Source organism: Seriola aureovittata, chromosome 1 (genome assembly GCF_021018895.1).
Source record: "Seriola aureovittata isolate HTS-2021-v1 ecotype China chromosome 1, ASM2101889v1, whole genome shotgun sequence".
Classification (NCBI taxonomy): Eukaryota; Metazoa; Chordata; class Actinopteri; order Carangiformes; family Carangidae; genus Seriola; species Seriola aureovittata.
In genome coordinates, this window is record NC_079364.1 from 8,898,575 (window position 1) to 8,912,971 (window position 14,397).

Here is a 14,397-nt window from a genome sequence, read left to right on the forward strand (position 1 = left end):
TAAGGTTCTCCCTTTGGCTTCTTACTTTAGAGGAGAGTGCTGCACTTTCACAAATATTCACCAGTTTTTTTTCTGGGGCACAGGAATAACAAATGTGAATTCTTAAAAAGGGTTGGATTCTCCTTTAAATGCACAACACATGATTATAATATGGTTTTCCATTATCAAAGCATCTGGAAAAATAACAGGCTAAAATTATACAAATTAAAGGTACTATAGAAGCCTATTGGGGAATATTAAGATAATCATGTAAACTTGAAAATGAAAATGTAATTCCATGACAGCAATGTATTTTTTCACAGGTATTCTGGGATTACACTGGACTTTACTCAAATTCATCAAGTGTGATGAATTTGAGCAGAGCAGCAGAAGCAGTCAGCATGACATTTCCAGTGATGGATGAGTGAAGCTGATAGAGTGAAAGAAGAAGAAAAGAGGAGGGACTGTGAACAGAGTGATCTGGAGTAGATCAATAAAATACTGTCTGATAATATTACAGTACATGTCCATATTGTTTATCCTATGATGCTATTCTTTAAAGAAATTTCATTAGAGTAAATGTTCTTCTGTTGGCCTGATATTCAGTTCAGAGTCGTGAAGACATTTACTTGGCCCTGTAGTGGGTCCATGACAGTTCAGTTAGACCAGCACATATTATTATGGTCTGGATTTAAATGTAGATTTCTCATCTAAACATTAAATCTGTGAACTCTACTCCTGCATAGTGTAACAAAAATAGATCTCAAGATTAGTGATGCTATTTATGCCCAATTCATTCCCCTCTATGTCATTTAAATTCAAAATAGTAACATCAGATAATTTTTGCCTCTTTTTATGTGGCAGTAGTAAAAATTAGTCATCTTCAAAATCTGTTGTGTTGTGGTTTCAGAATGATGGAGACAGAGAACAATTAGATTCAAAATATGATGCAGGTTTAGGATGATTTTTTTCCTGGGCAACTATCATGTTTTTCCCAAATGATGTACAAATGGCTTGATACAGTAAACAGTGCATGTAGCTGTAAATGTGATGAATCTTCTTTGTCCAGTACCTTGCATTGAGCATTTTGATTGGCTGTTAAACACAACAGGAAACAGTAACAAATTGCATCTTTATACCTCAACTACACACATAAACAAACCCTTGACACAATAAAAAGTTTATATAAGTACAATTTTTATAATCTTCAGATATATTTTCATTCTATCAACTAATTTTGATATGCAGGTTCTGACTAATGTTCGTGTGTAAGTTGCTTGCTGAACTAATCATGAAATTGCAAACTGCTCTTACAACCTCCCCAGAGCAGTTATGTCCTTTTACCTTTGTACTTTTTGTTCTGTTAAGATAGAGTAGCCATACCGCAACTAACTGCAAGTGAAAAACATCTTCAGACTAATGCCTTCATTGACCATGTGTTAACACGAAAAATATTTTGCTAGCAGTATGAAATAGTTCATCAGTGTTATTACCTTTATTTCATCAGTAGAGATGAAATCCAGATATCCAGTACCTACATATGACAATGACGTTGAAAGGTTTTGAAGTGTTTACAGAGAAACAATACAAGGAAGAATTTTTTTTCCTACATGACAGTCACTTGAGGTCTTTTGTCTCATGAGTTGTTGGATTTGTGTCTCTATTTGTGTCTTGTATTGTGAAGCTGATTGCTGACCAGCTAGTGACAGTGAAGAGTATTGCAATTATTTAATAAAAAATTATTAAAAAACTGTCTTCAAGCAAGTTGTGTTGTCCACAGGTGCTTGTGTGGTTGTAGATGTTAACACAAAAAAAATGACAAAGTCCAGTAATCCATTCTGTAAAAGAGCCAAATATGTATTTGAACACTTAATGGGGAAGAAAAACATTGCTATTTGCATATTCCCCAGTTTATCTCAGACTAAACTGCTGTGGATTCAGGTTACAAAGAGGACTTGAATCCCATATTCAGAATGTAACAAATAATTGGGATGAAAAGTTATTTTCAAAAGTCCAGCACGGGAAATGGGAACACAATACAATAACAAGTCTAAACAAATGAACGCAAGACAAATTTAGCATATAAAAAATGATTCTGAAAGCCTGCCAACATTCTGGTAATTTCCTCCCGACACCAGTGATTGTGCTTAGACCTTGAGTGAACACCAGCAAATACAGCCTGAGAGAGAGAGAGAGAGAGAGAGAGAGAGAGAGAGAGAGAGAGAGAGAGAGAGAGAGAGAGAGAGAGAGAGACAGGATGCTCTGCAGGCCAGCAGCTATTCTCAACACAGGGTGAGGCACAGTGTACACACGAGTTTACTTAAGTGTTAGGAAAATCAAATTGTTCACTGCACATATACAACACACTGTGTGTAGATTAATGGCCAAATAATAAAAGATTTTCTAGGAAATTATGTCCATGTTAATTTTTTTTTTTTTTTTTGCTTAGGTTAACAACCACTGCTGAAGGCTGATGTATGCATGTGACACCCTATGTATGTTCATTGGTGTCTTCTTAGGATTGGTTGTTTCAGACGCAGCTCACTGCTTCCAGAGATGATTGGCATCTGGTTGTCCATGTGGAAACGCACCAGGTGACCAACACTCAGAAACACCTGATCACGGGTCCGGACCTGTTCATACAGAAAACAGACTTATGTACTGAGGCCATTCTCCTCTCCTTATGCATTCAAAATCCAACAGCACACCTTTACCTGTCCGTGAGGATCGACCAGCAGTAGGTGCCGCACGGTGGCTCCTTCCATCCCACTGAGTACATACTGACCAGAGGCAGAGCTGCTCTCTCTGACCAGGAAATCCCCACTACAGCTGAGGAGTGACTCTGCCTGCTTTCTTCCTAACCTGGGATGAAGGACACAAAGTTACTGAGAAAGGAAGAGGGAGATATACATTAGCAGACAGACACATTAAAGTTGGGAATTAATCGATAGTGAAGGCCCAGGGATGTTGATCACCCACCTGCCATGGAACCAGCCTTCCTCCTGGATCAGGTCCCGGATCAGTGACTCAGAGAGAGGAGTACACTGTTCAGCACTGACCCCAGATCTCACTGAGTCTGAAGGAGAAACAACAGAGGAAGAATAACAGGATTGTACTATGGTTTATTTTACTATTGTGCTGCACTGAATCTTTAAATGTAATGTTAAATAAACAGGTTGAATTACACTAAAAATTACTTTTAAATTAGCTTCAGATTTTAAAACTTAAATAACTTTAAACTGACAGTCGAGGTGTTTTAATGGCTAATAAATCTATAATAGAGCAAACAGTATGTTGACTGAAGTAAACAAGTTAACTGAACCCAGTTGAGTATGTTGTTGTTGTTTTTTATTCAAATGTAGTTGCTGCAGGATATAGGTGACGGCTTTATTCACAGGTCAGTAATTCAGTCCAGGCTCATTTATTCTGGTTTCTTTTCTGTTGTTCAAATTAATATTCCACTTTGGTTTAAACCATTTAATTGAAACCAGGTTTTAATTGAAATCATGTGGCACCGATGGGAATAAATTTGAATCTGGTTTAATAATTTCAAGTTTGCATGAACTGAAATTATACTCTAATCTCAAAACTATACTACTGCGCAGAATGCTTATGCATAAAGACATAAACAGTATATTGTGGCTTGGACTGGGAGTGCATTGAAGATTTCTTACCTGCAGGTGGAGCTGGAGTTTCCTTTGTGATGGAGCAGTTCTCATACAGTGAAACAGGCCGAGGCAAAGAAACCTGCAACAGCGCTAGATGAGTCATACACACAAAGACAGACATTTTTGCATGTGTGTGTGTGTGTGTGTGTGTGTGTGTGTGTGTGTGTGTGTGTGTGTGTGTGTGTGTGTGTGTGTGTGTGTGTGTGTGTGTGTGTGTGTGTGTGTGTGTGTGTGTGTGTGTGTGTGTGTGTGTGTGTGTGTGTGTGTGTGTGTGTGTGTGTGTGTATGGCCTAAGGGTTAGAGATATGTGCTCTTGACAGGAAAGTCATGGACTCAATTCCCAGACTGGCACAATGATTCTGGGAGGTGAGTGAGAAACGCTTGTGCCTTCCCTATTACCAATCACTGAGGTGCCCTTGAGCAAGGCACGTGAAGCTCAACTGCCTCTGCTCAGCAGGCGACAGATAAAATGATGTTGTACAGGGAAGCTCCAAGGTGCAATTGTGCGAACATTTGTGCTCATCGAACTTATCTTGGATAAAGAGAGAGTATGAAAAGTATGTGTCTGTCTATATCATATTTAATTATAATGATATGATTATGAATTTCTTTTAAAATGTAAAATTATCTTTTATTATGGTTGTCATGGAAGTTCACTACTGAAATATAATGCCACACATATGAAACCATTGTAACATTTACAACAGCACAGTGAAGACACAGTTGGCTGTACTAAAATATATGCACACATTCAAGGACTCAGGCTAAGGACCTAATGGCATTGGCTCATACGGACTAAGAATTAGGCCACAACACAAGGGCCATCTTGCTTGTTGTGTATGAAGCTTTCAACCATATCTAATGGCCTTCCTCAGTGGATGGAGTTGCTCAGTTGCGATCATTATATAATAGCAGCATCAGAAGTTTCAACCAGGACAGAACAACAGCAGCCACACAAATAAAACATGACTAAAAACCAGGGGGCAATGCATGAAGGCTCAGTTGAGCTAAGAACAAAGAAAGTTACTAAACAATTCTCAATGTTAAGAAAGTTCAAATGAACTAAAACAAAGACAGTTAGTTAAAGAATCAGTTACCATAGAGTTTACAATAGATCTGATTTCATGAAACCAAGTTCCCTCAGAAAAGAAAAACAGAAAACCTGAACTTCAGTCTTAGATTCTTCGAAAGGTCATTGCTTAAAAGACATTCATCAAGCCAATCACCAACATATTGAAAGCAGGTAACAACGTCTATTTTCTCCCTCTGAGTTGTCACAATAGAGCATATAATACAATATATTATCTATGCTAATGTTAATACATTATGTCTTTATTGTATTTGGTGTTAGTGCTACAATTAACTCTTACCCCCTTTATGTCAGCATCTTGTTTGTTCTCCTCCCTTGCGATGCGCAGGTCTTCTATTCCACCAGGAGGTGGCTTCTTTCCTGGGATCACATTGTAGTAGTCACAGCGCTCACTGACTTCACCTTCTTGCTCGGCCTTCTGGTCCATGATCGTCTCCTCTGGGCTCCAGTTGGGACAGATTCTCACTGCTGATCTGTGACCAGAAAAGTTACATGATGTTAACCTCACTTCAAACAAATAAATACAAAAAAATACAGACACATTCTCAAATTACAGGCATAGATTGCTTTGAATTTGCTCAGTATGTCCACATTGAATTTCACATATAGTGCAAAGCAAATAGCTGCAACCAATGATTATTTTCATTTCTGAATAATTTGCCAATTATTTTGTCGACCAATCAATTTTTTTGTCTATAAATGTCAGAAAATAATGAAAAATGTGACATGTGACATGTTCAAATTGCTTGTTTGGTTCAACTAAGGACAAACCTCTAAACTATTCTATTTACTACCTATTTATCAACATATAGAGTTAGAGACCATGTAAAACCCCCATTTGAGAAGCTACAACCGGTGAGCGTTTGTGCTTGAAAATGACTCAATAATAAATAATCAATTAATTTTCAGGTTTACACAAATATAATGAATCTTGGATCAAACTCCAAAGGTTCAACATTTACATTTGAGAGAACTATGATGTTCTAAAAGCCAGTGAAAAGAATTATTGGCCGATGTAGAGTGAGACATTATTAAACTGCACTTCTGATCAGATGGGTTAAATATGCAGTACATTAAAATAGGATGTGTGGCACAGTGCTGTGTCACAGCAATAAGATGGCTGTTGTATACAGCAGGACAACCTGGGATTGGTGGAAAGGAGCGATGGCGTGTGGCTGAGAAGTTGGCGGAAACGAGTCTCAAAGGCCTGACCGATGCTGTTGATGACCTCGCAGGCCCGACCCCGGGGACACTCCAGGATGTGACACGCTGACAGCAAGAGAGAAAGGGAGATGTTTTGTCCGTAATAATGACAAGTACAGATTGTATCAGAAAGTCCAGCTCACTATAATGATGAATTTAGAGAGTCCTTTACCTCTCTGATTGGTGAGGTCCTTGGCAACGTAAGCGATGTAATCCGCCATGTCCTGTGAACAAATTGAGAGAAATATAATATGCTAAATGCTAATATATACATAGTGTATACATTGTTTAGGAAAAGCACACGTAAAATTGAATCATAAAGTCAGAAAACCAACAGCAGCATCCTTTCAAGGTTTGTTAACATAGCTACCATTAACCACCATAAGTGTATTAAATTGAGCAAAGGTGGATTTTATTGCCTATAAATTCAACTTTCCATTTGTAAGAGCAGCAATGTTTCATTTTTTTCTTTCAAATGTTACTAATAGTCACCTTTCAGGTATCCTCTGTATTCCTCCACATGTCTGTGTATGTGGTCATTAATACAACTCCTGACAGTGCTGTTGTGTAGTTCAGTTTATAACCTGTACATCTGGTGGCCACTCAATTCATAATTTGAACATTTTTTCACATTTAATCATTGAAAACACAGCTGCCATTTTCAGTTAATGGTCATCAATGTGTATTCTCTGTCTAAATTAATTCACTCTCTATCAGCCGTTCTCTGATACTAATACAAGAGGCGAGTCGGCTGCATATGTTTCATCACAAAGCCTCTGTGGCAGATTGATTTAAATTCTCCCCGCTATCTTGCATGTGTCCAAGCCAACTGAGCGAGGCTTAGAGTACACTACAAGATTATTTTAGCTAATTAATAACAGCAAGCTATAAGCTTCTCCAGAGCAGTTCACCAGAGAGAAACTACCGTCCTGTTCTGTCTGATCTTAGACAGTGCAACCTCACAGTATCAAAATAGCAATGTATTTTTGTATTAACATTTTGTTTGAGTTGAAAAAGTGAGTTAATGGATTATGGCTTGACCTAGACAGCAGCTAATAACAGACATGGCTGTTCAGACAGTAACAGGGCGGCATTGATTTTTTTTCTTCTGCCTATTCATTATAGACATTCAGGCAACAGGAAGTTTTTCACTCAGGATGAATCACCCAAATTCTGTCATATGGAAATAATGCGGGCATGGTGGGACAGGGAAGGAAAATCAATAAGAGTTTATTAGTTCATTCAGACATGATGAGGTGTAAAGATAACCAGAGCGCATACCGGCTTTGATGGTTGTATGAAGTCACAAGACAAGCTTTCATGATTTGTTGCTTGTGCTTCATCCTAAGACCTAAGAGTGATCTACAGAGCCAACTTAGGAGTGGAATAGTTATTTGTGGAGTGTGAAGAATAAGTTACTCAGTAAATTTTAAGAGCAATGTGGTCATATGATTAATCACATGTATCTTACAATATGTTGTTTTATTTGTGTTCAATCCTTAAAATGCTTTTCCAGTTGAGGGCGTATGCTCACATCTGTTTCTACACTGCAGGCATCTAGAATCTACTCTTCAGACACCTTTGAGGCTCTCTTAACTATTTTTAAGTAGCCAGGAAATTTGATAAATGGCTCTTATTCAAATAGGAGTAAAAGTGAGCGATATTTATCTTTCACACTTTCATTTAAGTCAAAGATTTCACTTTTAGTGACTGACAAATATTGATCCTGACCTTGCAGCACCAACTAGAAGCGTAGAGGGATCAAGAGAGGAAATAATTCAATCCTCCACAAATGGCAGCAAACCAAGCAATAATCAAACAAAATCAAATTACTCACTGTGTATGTGTGTGTGTGTGTGTGTGTGTGTGTGTGTGTGTGTGTGTGTGTGTGTGTGTGTTTGTGCACATACTACCCCTGTTTGTGTCCTTATCTGACCATGAACTTGTTTATACATGTGAAACATTTGACATTTAAGAATATGAACATACTGGGTCTCCTCCTGAGGCAAATGAAATGGCCTGCATGGGGTGGTGGGCAATCTTCTGAGGAAGAGAAGAGAGGAAGAAAAAATAAAAATGAAAACAGAAGCAGGGACGGTTTTCACTCCAAACCTCAATATTTCAGATATATGACGATTATAATGTGGTTTAGCGTGCTGAAGCTGTCACCTGTAAGGAGGAGGCAGCGATCAGAGTCACACTGTCTGTGGAGACAGTGAGGATGATCCTGCTCCCAGAAAACTGCAGGTTGATTTGACCCAGAACAGCAGAGAGACCCTTATGTACAGGCTGATGAAGAGAAAAATCACAGTTATTCTTCTTGTGTTGATTGCATTGGTGTGTGTATGTGCATGTGCATGTGCATATGCATGTGCATGTGCATGTGCACGTGCGTGCATGTGTGTGTGTGTGTGTGTGTGTGTGTGTGTGGTGGACCTAAATCTGTTTACACAGTCATTCTTATGGAGACAAAAAAGCAAGTCCCAATACTGTAAAACATAAAATTTTAAGGTGATGACACGGTTCAGGGATTAGTGGTCGGTTGTTATGGTTAAGATCAGAGCACATCTGCAATCATATCCCTATTCATATCCAGTCATTATAATGTCTTGTGAAGACATGGACAGGGCTAAGGGTCAGGGACAGTGTGTGTGTGTGTGTGTGTGTGTGTGTACCATACCCTTTTACTTCTCACTGTTGTCTTGGCTGATGTCTTCTCACACAGTCTACTGATTGCCTCTCTGCACACACACACACACACACACACACACACACACACACACACACAGATTATAAACATGTTCACATACAGACCAAACAGAATGCTAACATGTGGCTTGCATGTGATCAACAGTATACCAGGGAAATAAAATATGCTGTAAGAGTAGCACAGTTTTACAGTGGTGCAAAGAAACTCAGGGACTGTACGTTGGTACATTTTTGAGCTATTTGTACTGCGTCTGTACTGTGTCACAAGACAAATCTGAAAGGGCTTGACATGAGTTCTACAACACAAATCTAGGCCTACTATATTCTACGCATTAAAAAAAAATGTTATCTACTATTTATCTGTTTTGATATTTGTTGTTATAGTGTATTCATTGCAATTATTTTATCAACCCAACATTTTTTTATTGTTTTTGTCAACCTTCATTATTTTCTTCAAATTTAATCTAATTCATTATAAGTCTTAAATGTTTTTTTAACCTCTGTGCTTGATGTTCTATGTGGTGCTGCTTTCCTAACCATGTATCAGTGAGCCCTTTCCTGGTCAGATAAAACATACATATACATATACAAATATACATTAAAGCAGAGCTAGATTGAAAAAAAAAAAAACAAACTGCAGTGACTGGCATACTTGTCTTCAGAGAGCTGATGCTCATTGGGTCAGAGAGGTCAAAGAAGACAAACACCCACACACAGAGAAGTAACATCCCACTAGGCAGCAAGGCTTTTTTCCAGGAAATGCTTTTCTTCTCCTTGAAAACAAATTGTATGTAATGGATTTAGGCTTCTTTCTCTCTCTCTCTCTCTCTCTCTCTCTCTCTCTCTCTGGGTCTCTCTCTGGGTCTCTCTCTCTCTCCTGCTCTCTCTCTCTCTCTCTCTCTCTCTCTCTTAATAAGTCTATGAGATATCATTAGGAGGAAATTCATCTAATTGGATTTTCTACCCCATCATTCAGCAGCGTTCCTGTGAACAGAGGTTGCTGTGTACATCAGTGTTTTGGCATCCTGCACTAGGATGTCAATATCAAATGATGAGGAGAAAGCCCCAGTTTATGAAACATGATACATTTAATTTGATTTCCCCCCTTTGAAACATTTTTGAAATAAGCCACACATGTCTTGATTGGCAAATATATGTTGAATGAATTCAGTAAGTCGGGGTAAAGAACTTTCGTCTTTTCTGTTTCCTCTTCTATGCAGAGGCGAAACATCAACTTATCCATGCATAGTTTATCCTGATATATCATATCAGTAGTTAGCTGTTCTTTCTCAGGTATCTGTGTGTGTGTGTGTGTGTGTGTGTGTGTGTGTGTGTGTGTGTGTGTGTGTATAGTGCAAGGACGTCCTACCGTGTGACTTGCATTCTCGTATCAAAGTCAAGGGTTCTCATGGACTGGGTCACCTCCACGCTGCCCATGTACTTTAAAACAGAACAAAACAGCAGTTATGCACCGATTGCAATATGAAATGACACCTCTAGGAGTGACTTTAGACAGAGTGCGGATGTACAGGGGGCAATGTGTCTGTCCCATTCCTCCTCAATCTAAATGTCCCCAACAGGACTGAAAGATAAATCTAACAGACTGAGATGATTAAATAGGAAAGGAAAGGAAAAAACTTATTATTTGCTGTCTCTCTTTTACTTTTTACTGATTTACCTCTGAATAGCTTTCTCCCTTCAAACCTCTGAAAATTATGTAGGAAAATGAGAGGAGGGGAAATTACTCTATAGTAGAGTTGAAGAGTTCATGACCTATGTACAGTACACATGCAACATGTAATGACAGATCATTGCATTTCGTTTTTAAGGGATCAAAAATCAATAAGCCTGGAGACCACTGAACTGCATTGTACTGTGCTGATAAATAGACTGAAACATTTTGTCAGCCATCAGCTGGAGTTTTAGTGAGATATGCTACACTGATTTTACAGCAAATTTTGTGGCCAAAGCTCTGCTAAATTTTTACACCATGGTATTGAAGGTGGATATTATGTCAGGCATAATTTTACAGTCAAGAATGGTCAAAACGTTCATATAATGCAACTCTGAGCATTCCCCAAGTTCTGTTAATTTATTCCCTGGTCCTACAGGGACTTGAGAAAACAAATCTCAATACAAAGAGGACAAAGATACAAGGTTGGAAAATTAATGATGATTATTTACATTCTCTCCAGTTTTAGATAGCTGCTTTGTTGGATTATTTATTGCGCTTCATTTTGTGCACAAACTGTAATGCAAACTATTTACTTTGGTCTGAAACTGCCACTATGCAGATGACAGCCAACTGTGTATCTGTAGAACCTGATGACATCAACAATCTAAACTGAATAACAGACTATTAAAAACTACACGAGGAGAATTAAAAAATAAAAGTGTACATTCAAAAATAGACATCAAATTAATTAAGGGCTTAAAATAGTGATACCAGGGTCAGTCTGCAGCAAAAACTTTAGAGATCATTTTAGATATGGCTTTTTTCCACAAGGCATATCTTTGTAATCAGTAAAAAAGACTGCAGCTTGTACAGAGTGCAGCTTGTTGAGTTTTTCCAAAATAAGTAAACAAGAGTAGGAGTCTGAAGCTATGCTAGTGGCTCTGTGAGGCTGTACCAATGCTAACGCCAGCATGTTAACATGCTAGCAATGTCAATGCTAACATACTGATGTTTGAATGTGATGTGAATTTATTTAGAAAGGTTTATTGCCAGTTTTGAAAGATCTTAATATTTTTAGCACCTTTATACAAAGGTGACTGTCTCTGGCTGGCTTAGGTGCTGGAGCATTGGTTGTATGAACAGTTGGGCTTATGGACCAAAACTGTGGAATAGCCTGTGCATAGTTATCCAATATGCAACTTCTGCACTTAAGGAATAGTTTTGGACATCCTAACATGTAATTGATTATAAAGATCTGAGGAGGGTGGACGATCGGTTAATGCAACCAGACAACGTTGATGCCTTGTGCTCAGATAAGCTTTGGCCAGTCACATTTTAACTCGTCATGAGCCTCAGCAGAGCAGACTCTATAGGCTGGACACAGGATGAGTAAGTCCATTTCTGGAGACCAGACTTAAATCAATACACGTGTGTGTGTATATGTGTGGGTGGGGTGAGTGGGCAGGAGAGTATGTATGTGTGTGCTTGTTTGTAGAGGACAATCAGACAGTCCGTTCTCATTTCCATCAGTGGACAGCTCACAGGCCCTGCTCCTAATCACCCATGCGGACACACCTCCGGTTCTAGGACAGCATGGGCTCTGCTGATACCGGATACATTCACACACATATGCACTCATACACACACACACACACACACACACACACACACACAGACAGACAGACACACACACACACACACACACACACACACACACACACACACACACACACACACACACACAGACACAGACACACACACGCAAGCAGAGTAGATCTAGAGAGGAGCAGAGAGCCAGGATGAGTCACTACTGCCTACACAGGAAGCTCTATGTGAGAGGGAGGGGGTGAATGTACGAAAGTGAGTGTGATAGTGTGAATAGAGCACAGGGAGACAGGAGAGTGTTTTTGTGTGTGTGTGTGTGTGTGTGTGTGTGTGTGTGTGTGTGTGTGTGTGTGTGTGTGTGTGTGTGTGTATTGACACTGGTCGGAATTAAACTGCGTATCTCAACTCTGTGCTGGGACCCTGGATATGAGGTTAGCTGCACTTTCTTGCATAGTGTAAAGTGAAGAAGCTTTACACTGACGATGTTACACAATCAACATTAAATTGTAATGTTCATGCACATCAATAATTTTAACCAAATTGTCAAAGTAAAAAACACTAAGATTAGTCCGGCAAGGAAACTCCTTGCCTGTGTATTCATGCAGCGTTATTGGTTTATGTGTGTGATAGGTACCTTGATGTCATGGTGAACTGCTCTGTTTGCTGTCCCCAACTCTGTACAGTCATCTGCTGCAGAGGAAGTCTGCAAACAGCACAGAGCATCTCTGCTCAGTGAGCAGGGAGAACAGCCGGGGGTCCAGGGGAGGCTGGCCATCCGATGCAGAGTGATGGGTCTTTTTGTGCAGCGCAGAGCCGAGTGAGTGAGGTTCTGGCCAGTGGATAGGTGCACATTAAGGGAAGGTTGGCTACAAAATCTCTGATTAGGTCCTGATCCCCATTCTGTTCTGGACAATGGTCTGTCAGTGTGTCCATCAATGGTTCTCTCCCCAGCTGTGTTTCTCTGTCCCCTCAGGCCCCGCAGGGAAATTGGACTTTGCAATCGGATGTTGGCCACGCGGGGGATGAAGTCCCTCAGGGTGGACAGCCCATGGTGCGAGGGCGTCCCAGGATCCAGTTGGGCAAAATCAGAGTCTAAGTGAAGTTCACTCTTCAGGGGCAGCATTCTTTGGGGACAATCCTCTAGAGACGTCAGTGAATCGTTACGCAGACGACTGTATTTGGTACGCTTCAGCATGCCTGTAGAAGATGGTGTCACAATCAGATATGCAGCACAGTGATTTCCATTATACTGATTATGTCTATAATGACTCCAATGGAGAAGGGCTACCTGGTAAGAGTCCTGTCTGTGATTTGAACCTGGGTAAGGTTTGCTCTCTCATAATCAGGAAACTGGACGAAGGAGAACACCGGGACAAAGTAAAGAAGAGAAGAGGAATACCTGCCAGGAATGAGATCACACACAGTTAAACACAGAAACAAAAGGTGAGACATAAAATGCATTGAGTTGATCATTTTGGTTGAACTGCTAATCATCTGATCTTTGGAAGACTATCTGCCGTACTGTGTCCTCAGATTATTAGATGGGATTCCTACTGTACATTACACCAGATTCAACTCACCTGCGTGGGACTGGGGATGTCCTGTGTAGTCTAAAGTCCAGTCTGCTCCGCTCTAGTCATGCTGAGTACAGTCCCATCCAACTGACCCATACACTTTCTCAGTCAGGTTTCCAGCTCTGCTTCACCTCCACATCAACTTTCCTCCCCTCTGCCTTTTCTTTCTGAGGCACAGCAGAATTGTGCAGCTTTTATGAATGAACTTTCTCTCCCTTTTTTTTTTTATGAATGAGAGCCTCTCGCTCACTTCCTCTGTCTCTCTATGACGGTGCATGCAGATGAATGTGTGAATGGAGCGGAGGAGAGATTGACAGACGGCCCCTAAGGCTCTATCCCCCTCCCTCACCCATAAACTACCATCCAATCACAGGCGGGTAGGGTGACTCATGCTGTACACACACACACATACACACACACACACACACACACACACACACACACACACACACACACACACGCACACACACACTTATACACTGAAGCAGAGCCAATACAGTACATGAGTGCTCTAATCTCCTCTTCTAACATCACTTGCACCTTGGAGATGCTGTTAAAGTGTGTTATTAAGACATTATTACCCACAAAAAATGTTTTCACCTAATTTCAGAAAATGATGATTTAATATTTTAGTAAGTATAAGTAGTAATTGTAGAATTGCTCTGATTGACTTAATTTATACAACAAAAGATATTTCAGAGTCTAGCTAATTCATGTAATATTCAAATGACTGGCATGAACACTCAAGAGGAAGGGGATTTAACTGAAACATTTGCATTTCTGTTTGATTGTAATCAGAGCCATATGCTAGACGCCAGCCAGAGTGCTTTACATACTGTACCTATTCCTGATTAAAAGATTAATATCTCTCAACAACAGACAGCAGGCAGAGTG

General features: G+C 39.8%; 1 protein-coding gene across 3 annotated transcripts; it reads right to left on the reverse strand.

Annotated features, from left to right (window-relative positions):
- Positions 1 to 1,097: 1,097 nt before the first annotated feature.
- On the reverse strand, positions 1,098 to 13,777 carry LOC130176441 (SHC-transforming protein 3-like). 3 transcript variants are annotated; one of them, XM_056387656.1, is made up of 14 exons: positions 13,510 to 13,777; positions 13,218 to 13,328; positions 12,564 to 13,126; positions 10,019 to 10,089; positions 8,621 to 8,681; positions 8,110 to 8,229; positions 7,930 to 7,980; positions 6,113 to 6,164; positions 5,880 to 6,006; positions 5,018 to 5,210; positions 3,654 to 3,726; positions 2,959 to 3,055; positions 2,694 to 2,841; positions 1,098 to 2,612 (listed from the first exon to the last, which is right to left on the reverse strand). In XM_056387656.1, the coding sequence occupies exons 2-14, from the start codon at positions 13,267 to 13,269 to the stop codon at positions 2,481 to 2,483; spliced, it is 1,740 nt and encodes a 579-aa protein (XP_056243631.1). In that variant the 5' UTR covers positions 13,270 to 13,328; positions 13,510 to 13,777; the 3' UTR covers positions 1,098 to 2,480. The 3 variants fall into 3 exon arrangements, with proteins under 3 accessions (XP_056243631.1, XP_056243552.1, XP_056243706.1); XM_056387577.1 differs by having other exon boundaries at positions 7,930 to 7,983; XM_056387731.1 differs by lacking the exon at positions 1,098 to 2,612 and having other exon boundaries at positions 2,721 to 2,864; positions 7,930 to 7,983.
- Between the last annotated feature and the right edge of the window lie 620 nt (positions 13,778 to 14,397).

What these genes read in the sequence shown, in the direction of transcription:
- LOC130176441 (XM_056387577.1), bottom strand. Translation starts at nt 13,269, where the DNA reads ATGAGAGAGCAAACCTTACCCAGGTTCAAATCACAGACAGGACTCTTA. An exon ending in GGACCTCACCAATCAGAGAG is followed by an intron (nt 6,007 to 6,112) that starts GTAAAGGACTCT and finishes TCTTGCTGTCAG; the next exon opens with CGTGTCACATCCTGGAGTGT. An exon ending in AAGATGCTGACATAAAGGGG is followed by an intron (nt 3,727 to 5,017) that starts GTAAGAGTTAAT and finishes GCGCTGTTGCAG; the next exon opens with GTTTCTTTGCCTCGGCCTGT.